This window comes from Chelonia mydas, chromosome 5 (assembly GCF_015237465.2).
Source record: "Chelonia mydas isolate rCheMyd1 chromosome 5, rCheMyd1.pri.v2, whole genome shotgun sequence".
Lineage (NCBI taxonomy): Eukaryota > Metazoa > Chordata > Testudines > Cheloniidae > Chelonia > Chelonia mydas.
The window spans coordinates 28,058,724-28,083,705 of record NC_051245.2 but is presented as its reverse complement, the minus strand read 5'-3'; the positions used below and the strand labels follow the sequence as shown (position 1 = coordinate 28,083,705).

General features: G+C 43.4%; 1 protein-coding gene across 2 annotated transcripts in view; it reads left to right on the top strand.

Annotated features, from left to right (window-relative positions):
• Positions 1-24,982, top strand: part of TTC33 (tetratricopeptide repeat domain 33) — a 114,565-nt gene that overhangs the window by 56,675 nt on the left and 32,908 nt on the right. For both annotated transcript variants that reach the window (XM_007065725.4, XM_037902724.1), the window contains exon 3: positions 1,071-1,152. In XM_007065725.4, the coding sequence (XP_007065787.1) occupies positions 1,071-1,152 (82 nt within the window). The remainder of the gene's footprint in view (positions 1-1,070; positions 1,153-24,982) is intronic.

Sequence of the window (24,982 nt, the reverse complement as noted above, 5' to 3'; positions counted from 1 at the left end):
ATTCTGTCTCATTACACTTGTGGAAACCCATAATGTAAACACACTTAAACCAATTTAAAATCTTAAATATATCAATTTAGCTTAAGTAGTACTTGTCTAATAGATAAAGCCTTAGCCTTTTTCATTTTCAGTCTGCTTCTTTCCATGTTCCCTGTTGGAGGACAACCTAATACCTAGCAGTCAAATATTTTCCCAGTCACGTTGATGACTGAATCTTTAAATTTTAAGACCACAGTCAGTGCGCCGGTTTACACAGAATATTCTGTTATATTTGAAATTAAAGAAAGATAATTTGATTTTCTTTTTAATATGATCTTTTAAAAAAATAGGGATTATGATTAAATGCAATGTAGTGATTATACATTGAGTATCTCTTTAGTTGCAGTAGAAAAAATAAAATGGATAGCCAAATTTTAGTAGGCTTCTTAGACTGGAAAGAATTTTAAAAGGAAATCTACGTCAAGAGTGATCAGATGGGATGTTTTTTTCTTTGGTTGTGATTAAAAGAGATTTGCTACTATTTAATCCCAAATCAAGGGACAGAGAAGGATGGTTTTGAAATTAAGGAATTGGACTGAGATTCAGGAGATCTGGTTCCAGTTCTCAGTTCTGCCAAGGGCTTACTATGGGGCCTGTGGCAAGTCACTGAGATTTTCAGAAGTGCTCGGCACCCACAATCAGGGTCAGATTTTCAAGAGAGCTCATCTTTTAGGCATCAAAATAAGTAGTTATTTTTTCCAAATGAGCCCAGCATGTTGAGTGCTGATCTGTTTTGAAACTCTGTATATAAGTGGAAGCTGTTGGGTTCAGAGCATTTGTAAAAAATCTGGCTCCAGTTGTCAGACCTGAGCACTTGAACACCTACTTCTTAATCGCTCAGTGCCTCAGTTCTCCCATCTGTAAAATGGAGGTAATAGTTCCCTGTATTGTGGGGTGTTCTGAGATATTACAAATATTAATATTTGTAAGATGCGCCAATACTTTGGTGGTGAGGATGATATCAATTGAAATACCCAGTCTAAACGATTCATAAACATAGTGAGAACATAATATTGTTTTAATAACTACAGGTACTGGGAAGCTGTTCACAAATGGGATGAAGCACTTCAGTTAACTCCAGAAGATGCTGCACTTTATGAAATGAAATCACAGGTAACTCATGAAAATTCTTTGTTAATTTAGAAATCCAAAGTTATATTGTAGTCTTAAACAGATTATTCCTAAAACCCTGTCACCACTTGTGTATGTAAAAGGAGAGTGCAACTGCACATGAGCCACTGAGTTGAAGAAATATTGCTTGTTATAGGCTCAGGGATAGATCCCTTTCTCCTCTTTCAGCATAACAGGGAATCTTCTACAGGTTAGAGTATTTTTACCTTGCCAAGTGTGCCATAATAACATCTCTGTCCAGGTATGAATTCAACGTCAAAATGTAAATTTTAAATTCAGACATTGAAAAATTATATTTATTATCATTACTCCAGGTAAGTAAAGATCTCCGAATCTGCCATTAATAATCCATATGATCTTACTGAAGAATTAGTTTATTGCCACCTCCTTCCTTTTTTTCTCACCCCCCCCCCCTTCAAAAAAAGAATATATGGTATATGAAATACATGCTCCATATTTTGGTGTCCACTTACTGGCACAGACAAACTTTGGAGGAAAATGCATTTAGTGAAATACATTCATTGGTCTCAACCATCCAGGCTCTGTTTCAGGGCTGTTTTGATGGGTTAAGGCTCCAGCAACCACCAACACAGCACTGAAACCTTGATATGTAATGTCCCTTTTTTATTCAAGCGGCTAGTGAAATTTTGGGGCCATGGGGACTTTCCAGTTAGAAGTAGAAATTTATGGAGTCTGGTATTCTCTTTGATGCAATCTTGTTTATTTACAAGGAAAGTACAAAGCTCCGCTTCTCCAAAGGCAGGAGGAACTACGAACAAAAGGAGCAGTTTCTTAGTTTATAGCTCCAGACCTCTTTAGCCAACAGACCCAAAACTGTCCAGTTTTCCCCAGGGTCATACTGTGCTCACAGGCTACTTCTTGGCTTTCTTGTTTTGTTGCTTCTGCCTCTTGCTTTGTTCTTGTCTCTTCTCAGTTTCTGTGTGTTCAGTCACACACCTGCACCTGTACACACACCTAACTGCAATACCAAGTGACCCCCCACCCCCACCCCCACCACACATGGTGCTGGTTTCTGGCAGACTGTATTAGTCCATGTTTTAGGTATGGTCCTTCAATGTCTCATACAACTACCTTAAATAAAGGACATGTTCACTCACCATTTTGAACTAGATTGTATCTCAGCCCATAATAAGGTTTTACCCAGCTAGTAGCAGTATCATGTATGGACTAAGAAAACTGCTGACCTCACAGTGACTTACTTTTTGTATGGCTTCAGTGGCAAAGTTACTGGACACCATTATTTTATGCATGTCCATGTGCTTGTGTCCCCCTCTTGCCTAAGTAGAAAAATAAGATTCTTCTTCGAGTTATTACTCATGTGTATTCCACAATAGGTGAGCGTGCTCGCCACGTGCACTGGTGCCGGACGTTTTTCCCCTAGCAGTACCCATAGGGGGGAGCTACCCCTGGAGTGGTGCCTGCCTGGCGCGGTATAAGGGGAGCTGTGCACTCCCCGCATCTTCAGTTCCTTCTTGCCGCCAGTGAAGGTGTGTCGGAACAGCTCTGCTCCAGCTTTGCCGTAGCTCGTCCCCAGAAGTGTTCGTTCGTTCAGCTTTAGTACCTGTAGTTATTTAGCTGTTAAGTTAGTTTAGTTAGTCAGTGAGCCCGGGCTGGGGCATGCCCCGCGCCCCGGGGTTTAAGTTGTGCGGCTCTTGTAGGCGTTCTATGCCAAGAAGTGACCCGCATGCAGACTGTTTGCGCTGCTTGGGAGAAACCCATATCAGCAAAAGGTGCAAAATTTGCAAGTCGTTTAAGCCTTGGACCAAAAGAGAAAGTGACATTAGGCTCCGGGCCATCCTCATGGAGTCGGCGCTGACCCCGACCCCAGCAAGCTGCTCTGAATCGGTACCCGGCACCGCGGCGTCAGTACGCAGCAACCCTCCGGTGCCATCGACCAGTCGGCATCGCTGCCCGTCCCCGGGCATGCCAAGAGGGCCAGAAAGACTCCCTCTTCTCAGCGGCACTGAGGGAAGACTGGGACAGACTCTAGGCCCAAGTCAGGCAGTCCTCGATCCCCACCAGGCCCCAGGCCTCTGAGCGGAGTAGCCCGGCCCCTTCAGAACAGGCCTCTCCAGATGTCCAGATGCTGTCCACGCCTGAAGCCCTCCACGCAGCCCGGGGTGTTATGTCCATGCTGGTGCCCGGAGCGCCGCCAGTGTCGGCCCCACACTCCAGAGGGAAGCATCCGCTGGGATCTCCGCAGTCGCCTCCGGCCTGGTACCTGTCTCGGTCGAGGGAACGTTCCTGATGCTGATCACTGCCCAGCAATCGCTCGGGGCAGAGTCCAGGTGGATAGCCCTCGACGCTGACCAGACTGTCTGGAAGGTTCCGTCTGGCCGGGACTCGCGGCACCGCTTGTCCTCAAGGAGCGAATATCAGCGGGACCGTGGCGGGCATCACCATCGGTCCTTGTCTTGGAGAGGGTACCACAGTCAATCATGGCATGGTCGTCGACGCCGTTCCTGCTCGGACTCCCGCTCCAAGTCTCCGCCAAGACATCGCAGACCCGGGGATCGATCGCCAGCATTTCACTGTTGTAGGTCCGCCTGTCAAGGCCATTCGTGGAGCAGCTGTTACTGCCGGTACCGATCCTCCACGTCGAGATCGCGGTCCCATGGCCATCATAGATCCCGGCACCACCGCTCCTCCCAGTCCAGAGACAGCAGCAGATCTTATGCCAGCCCAATTTCCATTTGTAGCCGTCCTTCAGTGGGCCAGGCCAGCCAACCCGAACAGCCGGCCTTGCTGGTGCCACAGCAAGTGCAGTGGCACCGAGCGTTGTGGCCAGCCCAATGGTAGCAGTGGGCACCGTGGCCTCCAGCGCAGCCCCCGGTGGGAGCTTGCTCGGTTGCTGGAGCTTCGGAGGCACCATCGGCCTCCGTCTCCAGACCCCCGAGAAAGGAGGCGGTGGGACGTGTGTCTTCGGCACCGTGCCCGGAGTCCAACCAGGTGGTGGATCCTCTGGTGCTGGCCTCTTGCTGACAGCCGGAGGAGGCAATTGTGGCCCCGCCCACCTCCATCCCACAAGAGGCCCACCAAGAACTCTTAAAGAGGGTGGCAGCAAGCCTCCATCTCCAGGCAGAGGAGATGGAGGAGCCCTCAAACTCCCTGTTTAACGTGTTGTCCCCATCGGCACCAGGTAGGGTGGCCTTGCCTCTCCATGAAGGGGTGGCTAAGATTTCAAATTCCCTGTGGCAAATACCGGCCTCAATGGCCCCCATCTCTAAAAAGGCGGAATGCAAGTACTTTGTACCCGCTAAGGGGCATGAGTACTTGTATACCCACCCGGTGCCCAACTCCCTGGTTGTCGAGTCAGTCAAGCACATGAAATGGCAGGGTCAGCCAGCCCTGACCCCAAAGAACAAAGACTCTAGGAGACTGGACTCTTTCAGAAGGAAAGTTTATTCATCTTCGAGCTTCCAGTTACAAGTGGCAAACCATCAGGCTCTCCTGGGCCATACGAATTCAATCTGTGGGGCTCCTTGCCCAAGTTTGAGGACTCCCTCCAGGAGAGCGATAGGAAAGAGTTCAAGACACTAGTGGAGGAAGGGGCAGCGGCCACGAGGGCGTCCCTGCAGCCAGCCTCGGATGCTGCAGACACGGCCGCACAATCAATGGCCTCTGCGGTGTCCATGAGATGGGCGTCATGGCTCCTGCTCTCTGGGCTGTCCAGTGGGGCGCAGTCTTCCATGCGGGAAAGCTCTGTTTGCGGAGGAAACAGATACAAGGCTGCATGGCATGAAAGACTCCCTCACGACCCTCCAGACTCTGGGCCTCTATGTCCCGGCTCCGGCAAAACCTAAGTTCCAGCTGCAGCAGACTCCCGCCCAGGCTGCCCTCCTGAAGTATGAGGCCACCCATAAGAAGCAGCGGGGCTATAAGAGATGCCCTCAAAGGCAGTCTCAGCCTGCCCCCCAGCCTGGGTCCTTCAAGGGCAAGCAGGCGGGGAAAAGGAGTTTTTGACGGGACGCTCGGGGGCACCCCACCAGTCCTCATCAGGGATCCATTCCCAATAAAACTTCCCTTCTGCAACTGGTTGTGTGCTTTCCTCCTGGAATGGTTACGGCTAACCTCGGACCCATGGGTCCTCAACATCATCTCCCGGGGCTACACCCTCCAGTTTACTTCTTCACCGCCCCGTCCCCCTTGGGGGACCCCTCGCACGAAGCTCTGCTCGAGCAGGAGGTGGGGCAGCTCCTAGGTCTAGGAGCGATAGAGGCGGTGCCTGAGGAGTTTATGGGCAAGGGGTATTACTCCCGTTATTTCCTTATCCCGAAGGCCAAAGGGGGGCTCAGGCCCATCCTGGACCTCCCAGATCTGAACCAGTACATGGTGAAGCTCAAGTTCCGCATGGTCTCCCTGGCCTCCATCATCCCCTCCCTGGAACCCGGGGACTGGTACGCTGCCCTCAATCTACAGGATGCGTACTTCCACATCCACATATTCGAGGTGCACAGGCACTTCCTCCATTTCGTGCTGAGACAGAATCATTACCAATTCACGGTCCTCCCGTTTGGTCTGTCCAGTACCCCCAGGGTGTTTACAAAATGCATGTTGGTGGTAGCGGCCTACCTCAGATGGCAGGGGGTCCAGATATTTCCCTATCTGGATGATTGGCTTGTCAAGGGCACCTCCTGGTCGCAGGTGAGGGATCAAGTGGCGCTCCTCCTGTCCACGGGCATTGCCTTGGGCCTGTTGGTAAACACCAAGTCCACGTTAGTCCCGGTCCAATGCACAGAGTTCATTGGGGCGCTCCTGGACACAGTGTCGGCCAGGGCCTCTCTCCCGCCAGACAGATTTGAGACCCTGAAAGGTCTCATCGACTAGGTCACGAGGTTACTGGTGACAACAGCCAGGGTTTGCCTACAACTCTTGGGTCACATGTCGGTGTGCACATATGTGGTCTGTTATGAGGTCTCAGGATGAGGCCCCCTCCAGCTCTTGTTGGCCTCGAAGTTCTCGCAGGCCACTGACAGGATGGACAAGGTCCTCACCGTGCCAAACTCTGTGATCACATCCCTATGATGGTGGTGGTCCGCCCCAAACAACATGCTCCAAGGGGTCCCATTCAGGGACAGGGTTGGGGGCCCCATATGGGAAACTTTCAGACCCAAGGCCTGTGGTTGGCTCAAGACCTGATCTTACATATAAACGTCAAGGAGCTCAGGGCGGTGCGGCTGGCATGTATGGCCTTCTGCTCGCACCTGGAGGGCAAGGTAGTCAGGGTCCTCACGGACAACTTGGCCTCGATGTTCTATATCAACAGGTAAGGCGGGGCCTGATCCTCTGCTGCGAAGCCCTCAGGCTGTGGGACTTCTGTATAGCCCAGGACTTCCACCTGAAGGCCTTCCACATACCGGGCACCTGGAATGAGAGGATGGATCGCTTGAGCAGGGACTTTTCCTCGCAATACGAGTGGTCCCTCCACCTGGAAGTGGCCCACTGGCTCTTCAAAAGGTGGGGAACTCCCCAGGTAGACCTGTTCGCAACTCAGCAGAACTGGCGATGCTCCCAGTTCTGCTCCGGGGCGACCTGGAGAGGGGCGCTCTCTCCGATGCCTTTCTCCTGTCCTGGTCAGGCTGGCTTCTCTAAGCCTTTCCCCCGTTCCCTCTAATCAGCCGGGTCCTGGAGGAAATAGACAGACAAAGCCTGGGTCTTCCTGATTGCCCTGGCATGGCCCAGGCAGCATTGGTACGGGACCCTCACGGGCCTGGAGGTAGCTCTGCCATGGCTGTTGCCGCTCCACCTGGACCCGCTCTCTCAGGACCAGGGCCGCCTCCTCCACCCAACCTGGTTGTTCTTCACCTTACGGCATGGCTGCTCAGTGGTTAGGTGGAGAGGAAGGAATGTGCTCAGAGCAGGTTCAGCGTGTCCTCCTCGAAAGTAGATGGCTCTCCACTTGCCGCGCTTATTTGGCGAAGTGGTCCCGGTTTTCTAGGTGGGTGGCGGACCAGGGTGTCTCCCCGATGACTGCCCCGATCCATCTTATCCTTGATTACCTCCTCCACCTGAGGGCCCAGGGCCTGGTGCCCTCGTCAGTCAAGGTGCACCTGGCAGCCATATCGGCCTTCCATCCACTGGTGCAAGGGCACATGGTATTTTCTCATGCTATGACTGACTAGTTCTTAAGGGTTTGGACCATCTTTTTCCATATTCTAGACCCCCCGGTCCCGCAGTGGGACCTAAACCTGGTGTTGGCTCATCTCACGGGGCCCCCGTTTGAACCCCTGGCCACATGCTCCTGGTTTCACCTCTCGTGGAAGGTGGCCTTCCTGGTTGCAATCACGTCAGCCAGGCAAGTCTCGGAGCTCAGGGCCCTGACCTCTGACCTTCCATACATGGTCTTCCATAAGGACAAGGTCCAGCTCCGCCCACACCCCGTTTTCCTCCAGAAGGTGGTCTCCACCTACCACATGGGTCAGGACATTTTTCTACCGGTCCTCTGCCCCCAGCCTCACACGTCCAGTGAGGAGTGCCATCTCCAAACGCTCGATGTGTGGAGGGTTCTGGCTTTCTACCTCAAGCGGACAAGCCGTTCAGAAAGTCCTCGCAGCTGTTCGTCACCTCGGCTGAGGCTATCAGCGGCTTTCCAATTGGATCACTTTGTGTATCCGTTCATGTTATGAGCTGGTGGGTGTCCTCCCGCCACCCATTGTGAGGGCACACTCAACTCGGGTGCAGGCCTCTTCAGCTACCTTCGTGGCCCACGTCCCCATCCAGGACATTTGTAGGGCCGCCACGTGGTCTTCGGTTCACACGTTCACCTCACACTTTGCGATCATCCCCCAAACCAGGGATGACACTGGGTTTGGCAGGGCTGTCCTCCGTCCTGGGAACTTGTGAGTTCCTACCCACCTCCAACAGATATAGCTTGGAATCACCTATTGTGGAATACACATGAGCAATCACTCAAAGGGAAAAGACAGTTTTTCTGTAACTGATGTTCTTCGAGATGTGTAGCTCATGTTTATTCCACATCCCACCCTCCTTCCCCTCTGTCGGAGTTGTCTGGCAAGAAGGAACTGAGGGTGGGGGCAGTGTGCAGCTCCCCTTAGGGGTTGCCGGGGGCGCTCCCCCCTATGGGTACTGCTTGGGGGAAAAACTTCCGGCACCGGTGCACGTGGTGAGCACACACACCTGTTGTGGAATAGACATGAGCAACACATCTCAATGAACACCAGTTACAGAAAAGGTAACTGTCTTTTTCCCATCTTTTTGTAACATACATTCAGTGAATTTTTGAATTGGAAATGAGGAGCCAGTTAGAGGGAGAGAAGATAAGATGTGTGGGTTCAATATCCTTTTACCTTTTTTTACTTTTCATTTAAGATTTTGTTATGCCATTTTCTGTTTTTCATTTAAGATGTTTTAGGTTTGTTTCCCATTCACATGGTTGATTTGCTTCTTTTTGCTCCTTACCTTTTAAACAATGTTAACTGCCAGACTGCTTCTGAATGTAGGCACACCACAGTAGAACATATCTGCTGTGCTGTCGAATATATCAGATATGTTCTAGTATTTCACTGATTTCAGGAAATGACTGCAGCCCAGCAGATGAGGTGGAGGACCAGGAGAAACCATGTTAAATGTTATATGTTTACAGACACCAAACCCTAGTGTTTGACTGATTCCCTAGTTTGGCGCCAGCAGTATGTTCTCCTCTCTCCACTTAGGCTTTCTCCCTGGCCTTTTAAAAAAATACATATTCCTACTTCCTAATGGTGTACAGAGAAGAAGGCAATTGACATATTCACAATGGCCTGTGTGTGCCTGGGGTATATTTCCCAAGGAGACATTCTGTTTTCTCTCAGACCAGTTGTATTAATACTTTGGGTACATACTTGCTCATAGCAGAGGCCTTAGTAAAATCTGGACCCAGTAACCAAAGGGGAATAGTTCTGGTATTATGTTGGAATTGCTGTATTTGTTGACTCTTACTACCCATTCAGATTTCCAGGAGAAGGTATTTTTCCCTATTGTTTGGGAGTATATGATGACCAAAAGCCACTTCTCCCCCACTCCCATCTCCATGAATCCTCAAATACTATTTTAGAAATTAAGCATATATATCATGTTTTGTCATAGTGCCCTATTGGGAAAAGAACCAAAGGGCTGGTGATTGGCGAGGGGAAGGGACCAATGGGTGGAATGAGACAAAGACAGGAGAGAGAACACTGCACGTAAAAGTAAGAGGAAGAAAGTCCACATCAGAAAAGAGAGAGGATTAAAGATTAAGAGAATAAACAGTTAAAAGGGGAAAAATACTCTGAAGGAAAATGTGGCTATTGAAAAATATAGAAGAAAAAAACAGAGGCTAGTGGGCAGAAAAGAAAAAGGACAAAAAAACTCAAAAACCCCATGGTGCTATAGTAAATTAATTGTTGTTTATTTTATGGGAAATATGCTTTATTCATTGTTAGAATCTATAATATTATAATTGACTGTTTCCAGTAAAAAAAAAAAAAGTAAATAAAGGCAAAACTAAAGAAAAACAAAAACCTGAACACTATTTGAATGGGGATGTGATGATAATCCCTCTCACCCTCTTTGGATGTTGTCATGTTTTGTTTTTCCTGGGCTGGAGAATGTTTGACTCCTCAAAAATGTGGAAGTTTATTAATAATCAAATATATAGAGACCATTTGTAGTGAAATAACACCAAGATGGCATCCGATTGTGCATAGATACTGAAGGTTTAGTCCTTCTTTAATTGTGGCTTTCTGTTCTTTAGTAGTTTCAAGACACACCCTTTACAGCTTATGTAATTTTTCTTCATGAATTCCCTTGGGTAACATATCAAATATACTGAATTATTTGGCTCACATCTCTATGCACGTTATATGTTACATTAGAAAGGCTCTGTTGAAACAAAGGAGTAGGCCCCTGTATTAATTAAAAATGGTCCTTTTGTTTCAGTGGAGTAGACATTAGGATCCATTAATAGCTTTCTTTTGAAACCACTGAATGTTTCTAATGAAGCACACTCATAATTTGTTTTACATTAATGGATCAAAGAAGTGGACGTTTATTTTTCCTTTCACATCCGGCTACAGTTCATAGTCAATTATTTTCCTCTTGATTTTATACAACAAATTGCTTCTCTGAAATTCCACTTAACTCTTTGCATTATTCAAAGCCTGTAGGAGGCAAGAAGGGGCACCTAACATACCTTCAAATATACTTAGAGCCAGGTTTACCAAGGTATATATGCATCTAAAAATGCAGATAGTCACATATGAGGAGTTTTAAAAGCTGACAATTAGCAAAGATACAACTGGTTTTGAAGTGTGTCTGACTCACAGGACTATAATTAGCCAATCCATCCCATTTACTCTTTTTAAATATTGGCACAACATTAGCTTTCTTCAAGTCTTCTGAAACTAGCCCAAGACCTTCTGAAAATCAACGTCAATGGTCCAATGAGATCCTCAGCCAGCTCTTTTTAAACTCTTGAGTGCAAGTTATCTGGACCGTCTGGTTTTAAAATGTTCAGCTTCAGTAGCTGCTGTTGAACATCCTCCTGAGCTACTAGTGTAGTGGAAAGAGTATTATCGTTCTCATATGATGAGACTACATAATCTGTTTTTCCCCAAACACAGAAAAGAAATATTTATTGAACACTTCTGCCTGTTCTGCATTACAGAAGTATTGATAATTCTACCATGTCCATCTAGTAATGGACCGATACCATTGTCAGGATTCTTTTTCCCTCCTAATATATGTAAAAAACTTCCTTTTGATCCATAACTCTGTTGGCTATAGATTTCTCCTTATGTCTGTTTGCTTCCATTATCAATTTTCTACAATTCCTAGCTCCTGATTTACATTCATTTCTAACAACTTCCCCTTCCTTTCATTTGTTATATATTATTATTTTTTATAGGTATCTTCATGGCCCCTCTAAACCGGGTCATTTATTTAGCCAATATGGCCATCTTCCTAGATTGTGGCTTTTTTTGGGCATCTTTTAAAATGTTCTAAAACATTTCTCCATTGTCACTGACTTTTTTCTGATTAAATTCTTCTTCAGAGTTGATTTTTCTTATAATTGTTTTCAGCTTTGTGAAACTGGAGTCCTTTTAAAGCACCAGGTTTATATGTGTGTGAGTGCATGTGTGCATGTATAGATATAGATATCTATATCTATATATATGTCCTGGTTTGGACTTTATTCTGTTTGCACATTAAAAGTGTGTGATCAGGTCATGATCAGTTGTACCTAAGCCAGCATTAATTTTTAGTTCTCTGATCAGTTCCTCTTTATCTATGAGGACAAGATCTAATATAAAATTCTGCTATGTTGCAACATTTGTTTTGTGTTAGGAAATAGTCATCTATAATATTAAGAAATTCAAGGATGTTTTACTACTGGCAGTATGAGTCCTCCAGCAGATGTCACTCAACTGAAGTCCCCCATGATCACGCAGCTTTTTTTCCTACATATTATAGATACATGCCTACAGAAGCGGTCATCCTGTTCCCTAGTATGATTTGGTGGTTTGTGGCAGATACTAACTAATAATCCATCTTGTGCTTTATCTCTTAGGACATTGAGCCATAAGTATTCAAGATCATTCTGTTCCTAGTTATCAGTAAATCGGAAAGAGGTAATGCCATTTTTGACATAGAGTGACGCTTCTCCCATTTTGCCCACTCAGTCCTTCCTAAATAGGTTATAACTATTGATTTTAACATTCCAGTTGTGCAAATCATCCCACCAGGTTTCAGTAATACCTACTAAATTGAATTTATGCCCATGAATGAGTTCCAGTTCCTCTTGTTTGTTACCCAGGCTCCTAGCATTGGTATATAGGTAACTCAAGAATTTCTTCTCTTTGTGTCCGTTGGGTCCTTGATTAATTTTGTTCATAACATCTTGATTCTGAGCTAAAATGAATGCTCATATCTTCCCTCTTTTTGCCCTCCCATTTCGTTATTGAACTCCCCTCCTGACTATTCCTCTCCTTGAGGAGATTTGTTCCCTTCTGCTGAGGCTGAGGCCATCCAAACTATATAGCTCCCTTTCCCCATAGAACAGTAGTCCCCAAACATTTCAGTCACGCCCCCCTTACCCCATCCACCTCTGGGAACAGAGCTTCAGCCAGGGGCCGAGGCAGGGCGTGGGAGCAGAGCCAAGGCTGGGGGCGGAGATGAGGCTGGGTCCCAAAGCGAAGCCGTAGCCGGAGGCCGAAGCTGGGGGCAGGGATGAGGTGGGGGCCAAGAGCGGAGCCGGGGCTGGGAGCCAAGGCTGGAGGCGGTGCCGGGGCTGAGCTGAGAGCGAACCTGAGGCTGAGCTGGGGCCTGGGAGCAGAGCCATGGCTGGGGCGGAGCCGGGGCCTGGAATGGAGCTGGAGCCGGGGCTCAGAGTGCAGCCACGGCCTGGGGGCAAGGCCGGGAGCAGAACCACTGCTGGAGCCGGGACCAGGAGTGGAAGCCGTGGCCGTGCCGCAGTCAGGGGCCAAGGCTGGAGGCAGGACTGGGGCTGGGAGCAGAGCCGCAGCCGGATGTGGGGCCAAAGCAGAGCTGAGGGTGGAGCGGGGCCTGGGGCCCACCAAAACGTTCCTCCTTGCCTCCTTAGGGGGGAGAGTCCCACACTTTGTGGACCACTGCCATAGAAGGTGGACCAGTGTGCTACAAAACTAAACTTTCCATTGTACGCCACTTCCCCAGCCAGCAGTTCCCTTCCAAAATCTTCTTACTCCTGAGACAGGAAGGATTTCTAAGAACATTGCTTGACAATCTTCTTCTTCAGCCCACTTCCAAATTTTCTGAGGTCATCTATTATCTGCGAGATACCACACAATGCAGTGTCATTAGTGCAGGTGTGAACCATCACCCATCAATCTTTGCCCATCAACTTCAGAAGCCTATCCAATCTTAGAGTGGTATCTTGTATCTTGGCTTCAGAAAGACAGTACACTGTGCAGTTGGCCTATGCAGAGAGCTCTCTCAATATTTCTGAGTATTGAATACCCAACAAAGATTGTCTGTCTTCTTTAGATGGTTGGGGAACTCTTTGTGGGCAAGCTTGGTTTTCTTAGAAGTTTGGCTGAGCTGCCGTCCACAGGTATGTCCCATACGTTTCTCTGTTCCCTTGGATCAGCCAGTTCTTGAGAAGTACCTTCCACAGTTTCCACACTGAGGACCTAGTATGGATTGGAAACTTCTAGCTGTGTGGAATTCCTCCCAGTCGTCTTCTCTGTGGTGGCCACTGCCTGCCCAGCCTCATCTATCTGTAGCTATGAAGAATGCTGATGTTATCTCTTGCTTCTGTACATCTAGGAATAAAGAATGTAGGCCATACTTACAGGATGGGGGACTCTAACCTGCAAAGCCGTGACTCGGAAAAAGATTTTGGGGTAATGTTGGATAATCAGCTGAACATGAACTCCCAGTGCAACACTGTGGGCAAAGGGGTGAAAGTGATCCTTGGATGCATAAACAGGGAAATCTTGAATTAGAGTAAAGAGTTTATTTTACCTGTGTATTTGGCACTGGTATGACTGTTGCTGGAATACTGGATCTAGTTCTGGTGTCCAGAATTAAAGAAGGATATTGACAGATGGAAGAGGGCTCAGATAAGAGCCACAAGAATGACTGACGGATTAGAAAATCTGCTTTATAGTGTTAGGTTCAAGGAGCTCAATCTATTTAGTTTAAGAAAGAGAAGGTTAAGGGATGACTTGATTACAGTCTATAAGTACTTATACAGGGAACAAATATTCTATAATGGGCTCATCAGTTCATCAGGGAAAGGTATTACATGATCCAATGGCTGGAAGTTGAAGCTAGTCAAATTCAGACTAGAAGTAAGGTGCACATTTTTGACAGTGAGGGTAATTAGCCATTGGAGCAGTTTATCAAGGATTGTGGTGGATTTTCCATCACTGACAATTTTTTAAAATTAGGATTGGATTTTTTCCCTAAAAGGTATGCTCTAGAACAGTGGTTCTCAAACTTTAGCAACCCAAGGACTCCTATTTTGATTAATTTTTTTTTTTGCAGACCCCCAAAGTCCCCGCTCAGCCCCAGTCCCTGTCCCCACTCCACCCCTTCCCCAAAACCCCACCCTCTCCCCACCTCTTTCCACCCCTGCTCCATCCCTGTCCTGCCTCTTTCCGCCCCCTCCCCCAAGTGTGACCTGTCCCCGCTCCTCCCCCTCCCTCCCAATGCCTCCTGCATGCCACTGAACAGCTGTTCCCTGGTGTGCCGGAGACACTGGGAGGGAGAGGAAGGAGCTGATCCTTCGCCATACTCAGGTTCAATTTTAGCCAGCTGTTCTTCATCCAAGAGCTGATCTCATCCAAACACTGGACCGTCTTGGTAGTACTGGTATGTCATATGTGGTGATGGGTAGCTAGAGCTGTGTGTCATCTGCATGTTGCTGGGACCTAAGTCTGTGTTGTCTGACAAAGGCATCCACCTGCATGGAATACTTACAGAGCTGGAACCATAGTTTGTATTTAAAAAGATACTGGCAAGATTAATACATGTGTTTGTAAAATGTCCTTGCCTATCTTTGTAATACCACTGGAGAAGATTGAAAATTGAAAGAATTTTTTAAATAACATTTAGTTTTCACCATTTATTTTGTTTCCTTCCTGCTTTTAACATTTACTTGGACAGTTGTAACACAATTGGTCAATTTCATTGTGGTGGTCTGAGTTCGGTTTACTTTCTGATCCTCTTGTAGTGCATAGTACTGTTGTGATCACATTCAAAAAACACTCCAAGAAAATGTTCAAATATAAAAATATTTTGAAAAATTGTAAAGAAATAATTTCTTATCTGTGTGGTTTCTAAAACCTTTTTTTAAAACAAAACCTAAATTTTGGGCCTTAACTAAGTTGGCAACATTCTTATAATGCAAGCAAGTGGCTAGTACAGATGTCATTTACGATCTGATTTGTGTTAACTAACTTCCAGGAAGCATAACTTGGTGTAATTTGATGCCCTTCTGCTTTTAAAGGCACTAATCTGAGCAGTGAAAATATTGTTTATCCCAAAATTGGAACGTATAATTCATTCCAAAAATATTATTGTTAATATTTAAACAGTATTTTCATACACTTGGGTAATTTGTTCCAACCCACCATACCAACAAAAATAATAAAGCTGTTGTGCAGCTAAATCAGACAATTTTTTAACTGCAGATTTAGAGAAACAATAATGCATTCACTGAGCAAAGGATCAATTTGTCAGAAAAAATGTTGAGGTTTTGGAAAAAAAATCTGCCTAACACACTACAGAATGTGATTCCTCTTTAGAATTTCTTGGGATTAGATACAAGGATTCTTTAGAATCCCTTGTTTCAGAGTAGCAGCCGTGTTAGTCTGTATCCACAAAAAGAAAAGGAGTACTTTTGTGGCACCTTAGAGACTAACAAATTTATTTGAGCATAAGCTTTCGTGAGCTACAGCTCACTTCATTGGATGCATTCAGTGGAAAATACAGTGGGGAGATTTATATACATAGAGAACATGAAACAATGGGTGTTACCATACACACTGTAACCAGAGTGATCACTTAAGGTGAGCTATTACCGGCGGGGGGGGACGGACCGTTTGTAGTGATAATCAAAGTGGGACATTTCCAGCAGTTGACAAGAATGTCTGAGGAATGGGGGGAGGTGCGGGGGAATAAACATGGGGAAATAGATTTACTGTTTAATGACCCATCGACTCCCAGTCTTTATTCAAGCCTAAGTTAGTTGTATCCAGTTTGCAAATTAATTCCAATTCAGCAGTCTCTCACTGGAGTCTGTTTTTGAAGTTTTTTTGTTGAAGAATTGCGACTTTTAGGTCTGTAATCGAGTGATCAAAGAGATTGAAGTGTTCTCTGACTGGTTTTTGAATGTTATAATTCTTGACATCTGATTTGTGTCCATTTATTCTTTTACGTAGAGACTGTCCAGTTTGACCAATGTACATGGCAGAGGGACATTGCTGGCACATGATGGCATATATCACATTGGTAGATGAGCAGGTGAACGAGCCTCTGATAGTGTGGCTGGTGTGATTAGACCCTATGATGGTGTCCCCTGAATAGATATGTGGACACAATTGGCAACGGACTTTGTTGCAAGGATAGGTTCTTGGGTTAGTGGTTCTGTTGTGTGGTGTGTGGTTGCTGGTGAGTATTTGCTTCAGGTTGGGGGGCTGTCTGTAAGCAAGGACTGGCCTGTCTCCCAAGATCTGTGAGAGTGATGGGTCGTCCTTCAGGATAGGTTGTAGCTCCTTGATGATGCATTGGAGAGGTTTTAGTTGGGGGCTGAAGGTGATGGCTAGTGGCGTTCTTTTATTTTCTTTGTTGGGCCTGTCCTGTAGTAGGTGGCTTCTGGGTACTCTTCTGGCTCTGTCAATCTGTTTCTTCACTTCAACAGGTGGGTATTGTAGTTGTAAGAATGCTTGATAGCGATCTTGTAGGTGTTTGTCTCTGTCTGAGGGGTTGGAGCAAATGCAGTTGTATCGTAGAGCTTGGCTATAGACAATGGATCATCTGGTGTGGTCTGGATGAAAGCTGGAGGCATGTAGGTAGGAATAGCGGTCAGTAGGTTTCTGGTATAGGATGGTGTTTATGTGACCATCGCTTATTAGCACCGTAGTGTCCAGGAAGTGGATCTCTTGTGTGGACTGGTCCAGGCTGAGGTTGATGGTGGGATGGAAATTGTTGAAATCATGGTGGAATTCCTCAAGGGCTTCTTTTCCATGGGTCCAGATGATGAAGATGTCATCAATATAGCTCAAGTAGAGTAGGGGCTTTAGGGGACGAGAGCTGAGGAAGCGTTGCTCTAAGTCAGCCGTAAAAATGTTGGCATAATGTGGGGCCATGCAGGTACCCATAGCAGTGCCACTGATTTGAAGGTATACATTGTCCCCAAATGTGAAATAGTTATGGGTGAGGACAAAATCACAAAGTTCAACCACCAGGTTTGCTGTGACATTATCGGAGATACTGTGCCTGACAGAATGAGAGACTACTGAATTGGAATTAATTTGCAAACTGGATACAATTAACTTAGGCTTGAATAAAGAATGGGAGTGGATGGGTCATTACACAAAGTAAAACTATTTCCCCATGTTTATTTCCACCCCACCCCCCACCGTTCCTCAGACGTTCTTGTCAACTGCTGGAAATGGCCCACCTTGATTATCACTACAAAAGGTTCTCCCCCCCGCTCCTCCTGCTGGTAATAGCTCACCTTAAGTGAAAAGAAAAGGAGTACTTGTGGCACCTTAGAGACAATGCATCTGAAGAAGTTAGCTGTAGCTCACGAAGCTTATGCTCAAATAAATTTGTTAGTCTCTAAGGTGCCACAAGTACTCCTTTTTTTTTTTTTTTTAAGAATCCCTTGCAAATCTTTTCTTTTCAGGCATGAAGAATAATAGCTGTTAGGTATGTTCTCAGGATTAACATAGAAAGAAACTACTTACGTAAATCTTTGCATATCTGTAGTCCTCTTAATTAGCTAAGTTTGTTAAGGAAATTTTATGTTAATATATAGCAGCTGCCCAATTTACGTAGTCAGCAGCAAAGTAATGTATTGTAAGTGTACAGATTACTTTGTTGTTTAATAAACAGCTTAAATGAATATGCTATCTAAAGACAGTAGGAATCCGTAAATATTTACAGAAAGGAACTAAACAGTTATCTATCCATATTATCATTAACGTATGTTTTATTTTATTGGACAAATATATTTTAAGAATTTTTGAAGAGGGGAAATGAGGTTTAAAGGCCCTAATTGTCACTGGAGGGCATACAGTCTGTGCTTACAGAAACCCATCTGGGATGTGTGTAATTGCTTAACTAGGGCTTGATTTAAAGCCCACATAAGTCGCTGAGAATCTTTGCATTGCTCTCAGTTACTCATTGGCCCATACAGAATCACATAGACAGTACATAGAAAATTTTGTGATGCCCTCCTTTGAAATTACAGTGCAAAATGTACAAGGAAAGGTTTAATTGTAGAGATGTGAGAGATGGTACCATTGTTTCTACGCCATCTTCTAATCACTCACATAGCCCACTGGGAAAAAGTTCCAAGTGGTGTGGAGAAATCTATGCAAACAACCGTCTTCTTGGGTTTTGCAATACATTTTTTTTTAGCACCCTTTATATATTACGTTCATTTTAAATATATTTTCCTGTCATTGAACTAGGGTCCAATGGAATAATAATAATAATATTTGGATAATACTTTATATGTTCAAAGTGGTGTACAAGAATCTTCATGAAATATGCAATTTAAATTTTAGCGATGTTAGTACAACGACGTAGGCACTGGTTGGGTTGTTTGATTGCTGTTTTGAATTAGAAATCAGAAAGAACAGACATGTAACAATTATTTTATGCATTTAGACCCTGGTTTTCAGTTAGCTCTGCAGGGGAAGATACTTGTAGCTGATAAAAAATCCCTTGCCATCAGTGTAGTTCCATGCAGACAGAGGATTCTACCTGCCCTGAGCTCATTGCTCCTTTTAAAAGGTAGAAAATTCAAAATTGGTAAAAGGATATACTTTTTCACACAAAACACATTTAATCTTTGGAATTCATTGCCACAGGAAGTTATTAAGGCCAAAAATTTAATAAGATTCAGAAAGGGATTGTACATTTATTTGGATAAATGGATAACAAGAATATACAGAGTTAGGAAGGGATATTAAACCTCATGCTTCACAGTTTAAATCAGTCTCTATTAGACATTTAGATGAGACCTGGTGTGGGCGGCAGATTATTCCACGTCTGCCTATTGTGGAATTCTTCCTCTGACAGCCATTGGAACTGGCCATTGTCAGAGCCAGGATACGGGTCTACATGAACTCTACTCTGTCAATTACTATATTCCTTTTGGAGTCTTAGTGGGTATTATTCATATAAATATGATATTGACTCTGTGTTCCACATTCTAAATGTTCTCATAATAGGTGGTTTTCAATTTTTTATAAACCTGTGTATTAATGAAATGTTATAATAGTCTAGTAACACCTTAAACATTACACCTAGTGAAGTAAATAGAATAAATACAAATTTTTATCTATAAGTATTTATTTTGACCTGTAAAAGCCGTATTAAAGTAGAAAAATATAGATGTCAAAGACATTTTTAAAGATCGCTTTTAAAACTGGAACATAATGGTAAAGGTTCAGCACCGAAAGAATTTAGGTTAATTGTAGAAAACTAGATGACAGAAGTAGCAGATAGGTCAAAGCCTGGTGGGACAGTAATTAGCTATTACTGTGCATGTCTTCTAAAAACTACTGAGTACAATTACGAAGAATTTTATTCATCAGCATTTTGAAACTGACTTTATGGAACAAGGAATCAGATCAATTTCACTGGCCATGTGCCCATGTGTACTAAAGTGATCCAATCATAACAATACAGGGAGCTCATTTAAAGCAGAGGTTTTCTTCAGTCAAACTCACAAGAATGTAAGGCTTAAGTAATTCCAAAGTAATGTGAGTAAGAAGTCATAATACTTCTTAGATTTGATTGTAAAGCCAACCTCCTGAGGAATATTACCATGTTTTAATTAATTTTTACCATAGTTTTGTAATTCCTATCATTTGCCATAATTATAACTTCTTTTAAATTAGAACCATTAAACTTCAGTGCACCTTAGTTCTATGAATCTTCATTAATTTAATGCATGAAATGGTACAAAGTCCATTTCACAATAGAATTGTACTTCTGAGGAGCCACCTACTTGAAATCTTCAAAAGAGACCATGAAATTCTCTAAGGTATTTAAAATGACAAGACAGAAATGTTTGTTTAGACAAGAGGGTCCTCAGACACTGGAATTTCTACTCCATTTTATAGAACATTAATTTTAAATCTTTAAAATTGTATTTAAGTTTTTTAATAGATTTAAGAACTTGTACTAATGAAATGTTTTAATTATAAATGGGAAATGAATCAAACCTGCAATCAGAAAGCTTGACTGAGTAGGAAAGGCAGATTTCTTCTGACTTCCAAATGAAATTTGAGAGAGAGGTAGGAACCAGCATGTAAAATGAATTTTTCAGGAAAAGCATGTCAGAAAAGAGCTAGAAGAAACTCTATCTATGGTAGAAAATCCTTAGAGAAAACTGTATATGAATTAGTATAGGCAATTTGAATCATACTTGGGAATTTTTCAGAGATTTTGCCTTGAGCACAGGATGGTAGCATGGAGGATTTAAAAATAAGTTTGTGATTAGTAAGGAAGTTCTCATTGTTGACAGGGTCTGTTGGATCGGTAGAGAAGTGTGATGTAGATTGGCATTCATTGTGGGATGAGGTAGAACACAGAGAAATTTGGATATTCATGTGACTTTACTGGAGACCTAAGAAGGTAATATTAAAGTGTTCTGGGGGATATTTGGAAGCTTAGATGTGTATCCTTGCCAAAAAACTAACTGGACTTAACTGTTTATTAGAGATTAAAGACTAAGTTCATAAAAAATCCTCTGAGGGTTTTAGAGATAGTTTTTAATGGCATATACTCCCTTTGTAAAGCATCATGGACATTTGTCTGTAGAAATACAGATCTATGAAAATATTGTGGGGAAATGTCACGGGATCCTCTACTCACCGCTAGGGAAGCCTCCTCCTGGCTGCTGCAGGGATTAGCTCTTTCAGCCTGACTCCCTCTTCTTGTGGTTTCTTGGCCAATTATTTCATTCTATCACTCTGCAGCCCCCTCTTACTCCTCAGGAGCTGCAGCACCCCATCTTCATGGCTTATCCCTCCAGCCAAGTCACAAGAGTCCTTCCCTTCCAGCGTATTATCACAGTCTTCCACACTGTCACAGGCAGTCCTTAACTCCATGGCCCTGGTTGGGCCATTCCTCAGTGTCTAGAACAAACGGACTTGGATGGGCTGCGAGTTCACTGCCCAGATTTTGCCACCCACTCAATGATAGAGGAACCCAAGTCCAACCTGTACTCTGGGTTCGAGTCCAGATCCTTATCTTCAACAGCAAAGGTCTGAGCAACCAGTAACCTTCTTGCCACTCCCCTGGACTACTTCCTACCTTGCCTATATCCCATGGTTGCATTCTCCACCCTTCTAGCCAAACCCCTTTCTTTTGTGTCTGCTAGACAAACCTTTCCTTTTGGGTCTAAATCTCTTTCTCTCGTTCTGGGGTGAATGACTGTAGGCCTTTTCCCTGTAGCCCTCTTTCTGCTACCAGGTCCCACCTGTTCCTGCACAAGCAAGCTTCCCTTAATTAGGGCTCTCTTTTCCACCTAAATATCCCCCATTTCAGCCTAATAGGTTGATTTGCTCATCTGGCCTATGTTAACCACTTCAGGGTGAGTGTGGGGAGCACACCCCTACACAGGAAGAGACCTCAATATTGATGCAAAATGATATTAATAAAAGTATTATAACTGAATATATTTTAAGTCATTACAAACTTGTTTGCACCTTTACTAACCCTTAAGATACAGCTACAAGAATGACATAGGATGCTTGGAAGTATAACAATACATATATTGATCTAATTATGTTAAAGGTAATCCAAGAAATTTCAGGTTTCTGCTTCTATCTCCCAAGGACAAACAAACCTCAGAAGGACAGACCACGTAAAACATCAATGTTTTAACTGGAGGCCTAATTGTAAAAAGGAATGTAGGGTATATTATCAGATCAATACATCTAAGTAAAGTGGGCTCTACCAACCCCCACCTTTTTGCAAGCAAACCTGCTTGTCTTCTTAAAAATTTAAGAGAAAAACATATGTGTAGTTGGAGAAGGTTTAAACTTTTGTTTATTTTTTAAATGTTAATATGACAAACACCTTTTGCAAAGTGCATACTTGCAAATATGCTGGCTAAATACAAAGCTTCTAATGTCATTGCTTTATAAATGGTAAATGCTTTATATGCTAACATGGAATCTAGTGATGTTGCTTGACTAGTGTAAGAAGCCATTTAAGTATAGAATATTTATATTCACGGAGAATTGGCTAATTACTGGCAGTGCACAGGCAAACCATCAACCAACTCTGGAAGACAAGAATCATATCTCCAAAGTCAATAACTTTTAATTATATTTAAGCTAAAGAGTTTGTAAGTTATTTAATTTAAAAAGAACTTTTAATAACTAAAACCTTTTGTATAAAGAACAGAAGTGTTCAGAATTTTTGAAAACAGAATTTCATTTCCTGTCAGACTCTAATAAAATCAAGAGACTATCTCATAAACTAGACTAAATAAAAAGAATTAAAACTAACTTTAAAATTTATCTGAACCTTTCCTGCCACAAGAAGAGCAAAGGCAACTAATGAAATATTGCATATGCATTAAACAGACTGCATATTCAGAAGCTGAAAGTGTCACCTAACTCAACCCCAAAGGCATGAAGCCATTGAAAGGGTGACAGCCACCAGCTTTAAATCTAAACAGACCTGAAAAGGGTGTGTTTTCCTATCATTTCATGAAAATAGGAAGAAGGATATAAAACTCTGAAGTGAGCAGCCTTTACACATCCTTCGCTACCCTGCTCAAACACAGTACAGCGCTCCATAAGCAAGCTGCAACAGACAAATAAGAAAAATGGAGAAGACTCAAGAAGAAACTAACCCAGGAAAAATTCCCCAAGACTTCAGCGTGGATTGGTGAGAGGAAGTTAACTAAAACACCACCAAAGGATTAGAATTAAAACTCTTGTAATGATTTTGTTGGAATATTGAAATACTGTAACTTAAAAGACTAACAATTTGTCCCGTTAATCACCATGTTGTTAGGCCATGTATTCCTGGAGAGGAGACTGGGCTAAATAATGTTAAATAGAGAAATAATGTGATATAATTGGATTTAGGATTCTTAATATTCATATTTAGCCTGTTTTAACACAGCTTCTTCTAAGTAACTAATTTAAATATCTTCTTTGATTTCATAGGATTTAGTTAAGATTCTTATTTTGCTCAGCAATAAACTGGTCAGATTATTATTAATAACTAGATAGGCTTCACTGGTCCTTAAATTATCTTGCCCATACATAAACAGTTTTAATTATCTAATAAGTTGCTAAAACTGAATTCACGATAATTTTGTGAAATAATATACTTTTGTCTTAATTTACTGAGATAAAAGCATCCCCCAGAAGCGGTTCACTCTCAAGGGTGTAATCTCTGTTAATAGGTCTCCACAGAGAGGCATATGGAAGAGATTAATGGAAGTAACCAGTTTATCATTTGTGTTCGATTATTTGTGCTGTTTTGTTTAATGTTTTGTTTTGGTTAATGTTAATGAAATAGCCATGGTTAATAATTTTCATTATTTTTGCTTGGTCTTGATCATGATGTCCCTTAAGGTATGTGAAACAACATCTATATCTAACTGCCCACACCTTGAATACTGCATGCAGATGTGGTCACCTCATCTCGAAAAAGATACATGGGAATTGGAAAAGGTTCAGAAAAGGGCAACAAAAATTATTAGGGGTATGGAACAGCTGCCATATAAGGAGAGATTAATAAGACTGGGACTTTTCAGCTTGGAAAAGAGATGACCAAGAGGGGATATGATAGAAGTCTATAAAATCATGACTGATGTGGAGAAAGTAAATAAGGAAGTGTTATTTACTCCTTCTCATAACACAAGAACTAAGGGTCCCCATGTGAAATTAATAAGCAGAATTAAAACAAACAAAAGGAAGTATTTTTTCACTAATGTACAACCAAGACTATAACAGAGTTAAAAAAAAAATAGATACATTCACGGAAGATAGGTCCATCAATGGCTATTAGCCAGGATGGGCAGGGATGGTGTCCCTAGCCTCTGTTTGCCGGAAGCTGGGAATGGGTGACCAGGGATGAATCACTTGATGATTACATGTTCTGTTCATTCCCTCTGGGGCACCTATCTTTGGCTACTGTTGGAAGATAGGATACTGGGCTAGATGGACCTTTGGTCTGACCCAATATGGCCGTTCTTATAACTAAATAGTAGGAGCCACACCCCTGTGTTGTTAGTAAGAGAAACAGTGAAATCTGGCCTACCATTTCTTGTTTCTTTGGACTACATATTTTTATTTGCAGTGTTGTTGTAGATAGCAATCTAACCCGCAATTGCCTACTTCCTTTCAAGTGACCACATCTAGCATGTGTACTCCTGCTTAATTTGTGTTTAGCTCAGAGACACTGCTTTCTTCCCCAGGCCTGAAGAAGTTCTTTGTGTAGCTCAAAAACTTGTATCTTCCACCAACAGACGTTGATCCCATAAAAGATATCACCTCACCTACTTGGTCTCTCTCAAATACTTTTAGTAATTTTTTAAAATAAAATTATTTGGTGTCCAACAATTTACAATTACTTCTTTTCACCCCACAATGCCCTGTTGAAAGGAGAAGGTATAGCAGAACCAGTTTTTCATTAGAGTAAACTGGGATTTCAAAGAGACATACTAAAACTGCTTAATCCAGTTTATTCCAGTTTGTGGTTGTTTTTTTAAAAGCCCTGGTTTGTTCCTGATAATTGTTTCCCCTAGTTTCAAGTGACCGGTAGAAGTATGAAAGATTAATTTCTTTTCCATTTGGAGGAAATGGAATGTCTGTGAGGACATAATACGAACAAAAAGGGGTTGCACAGGTAGCACTGATGGCATAAAGTGAAATCTGCAGACGCTTTTTAACTGGTGGTAATGATTGTTTAAACATGTATGTATTTGTGCTGTGGTAGTACCCAAAGGACCCAATCAGGGTTAAGGGCCCCACTGTGCTAAGTACAGTACAACTCACAGCAGGACATAGTCCCTGCCTAAAAGAGATTACAGTCTAAAGAAGGGGTCTCAAAGTCCAGG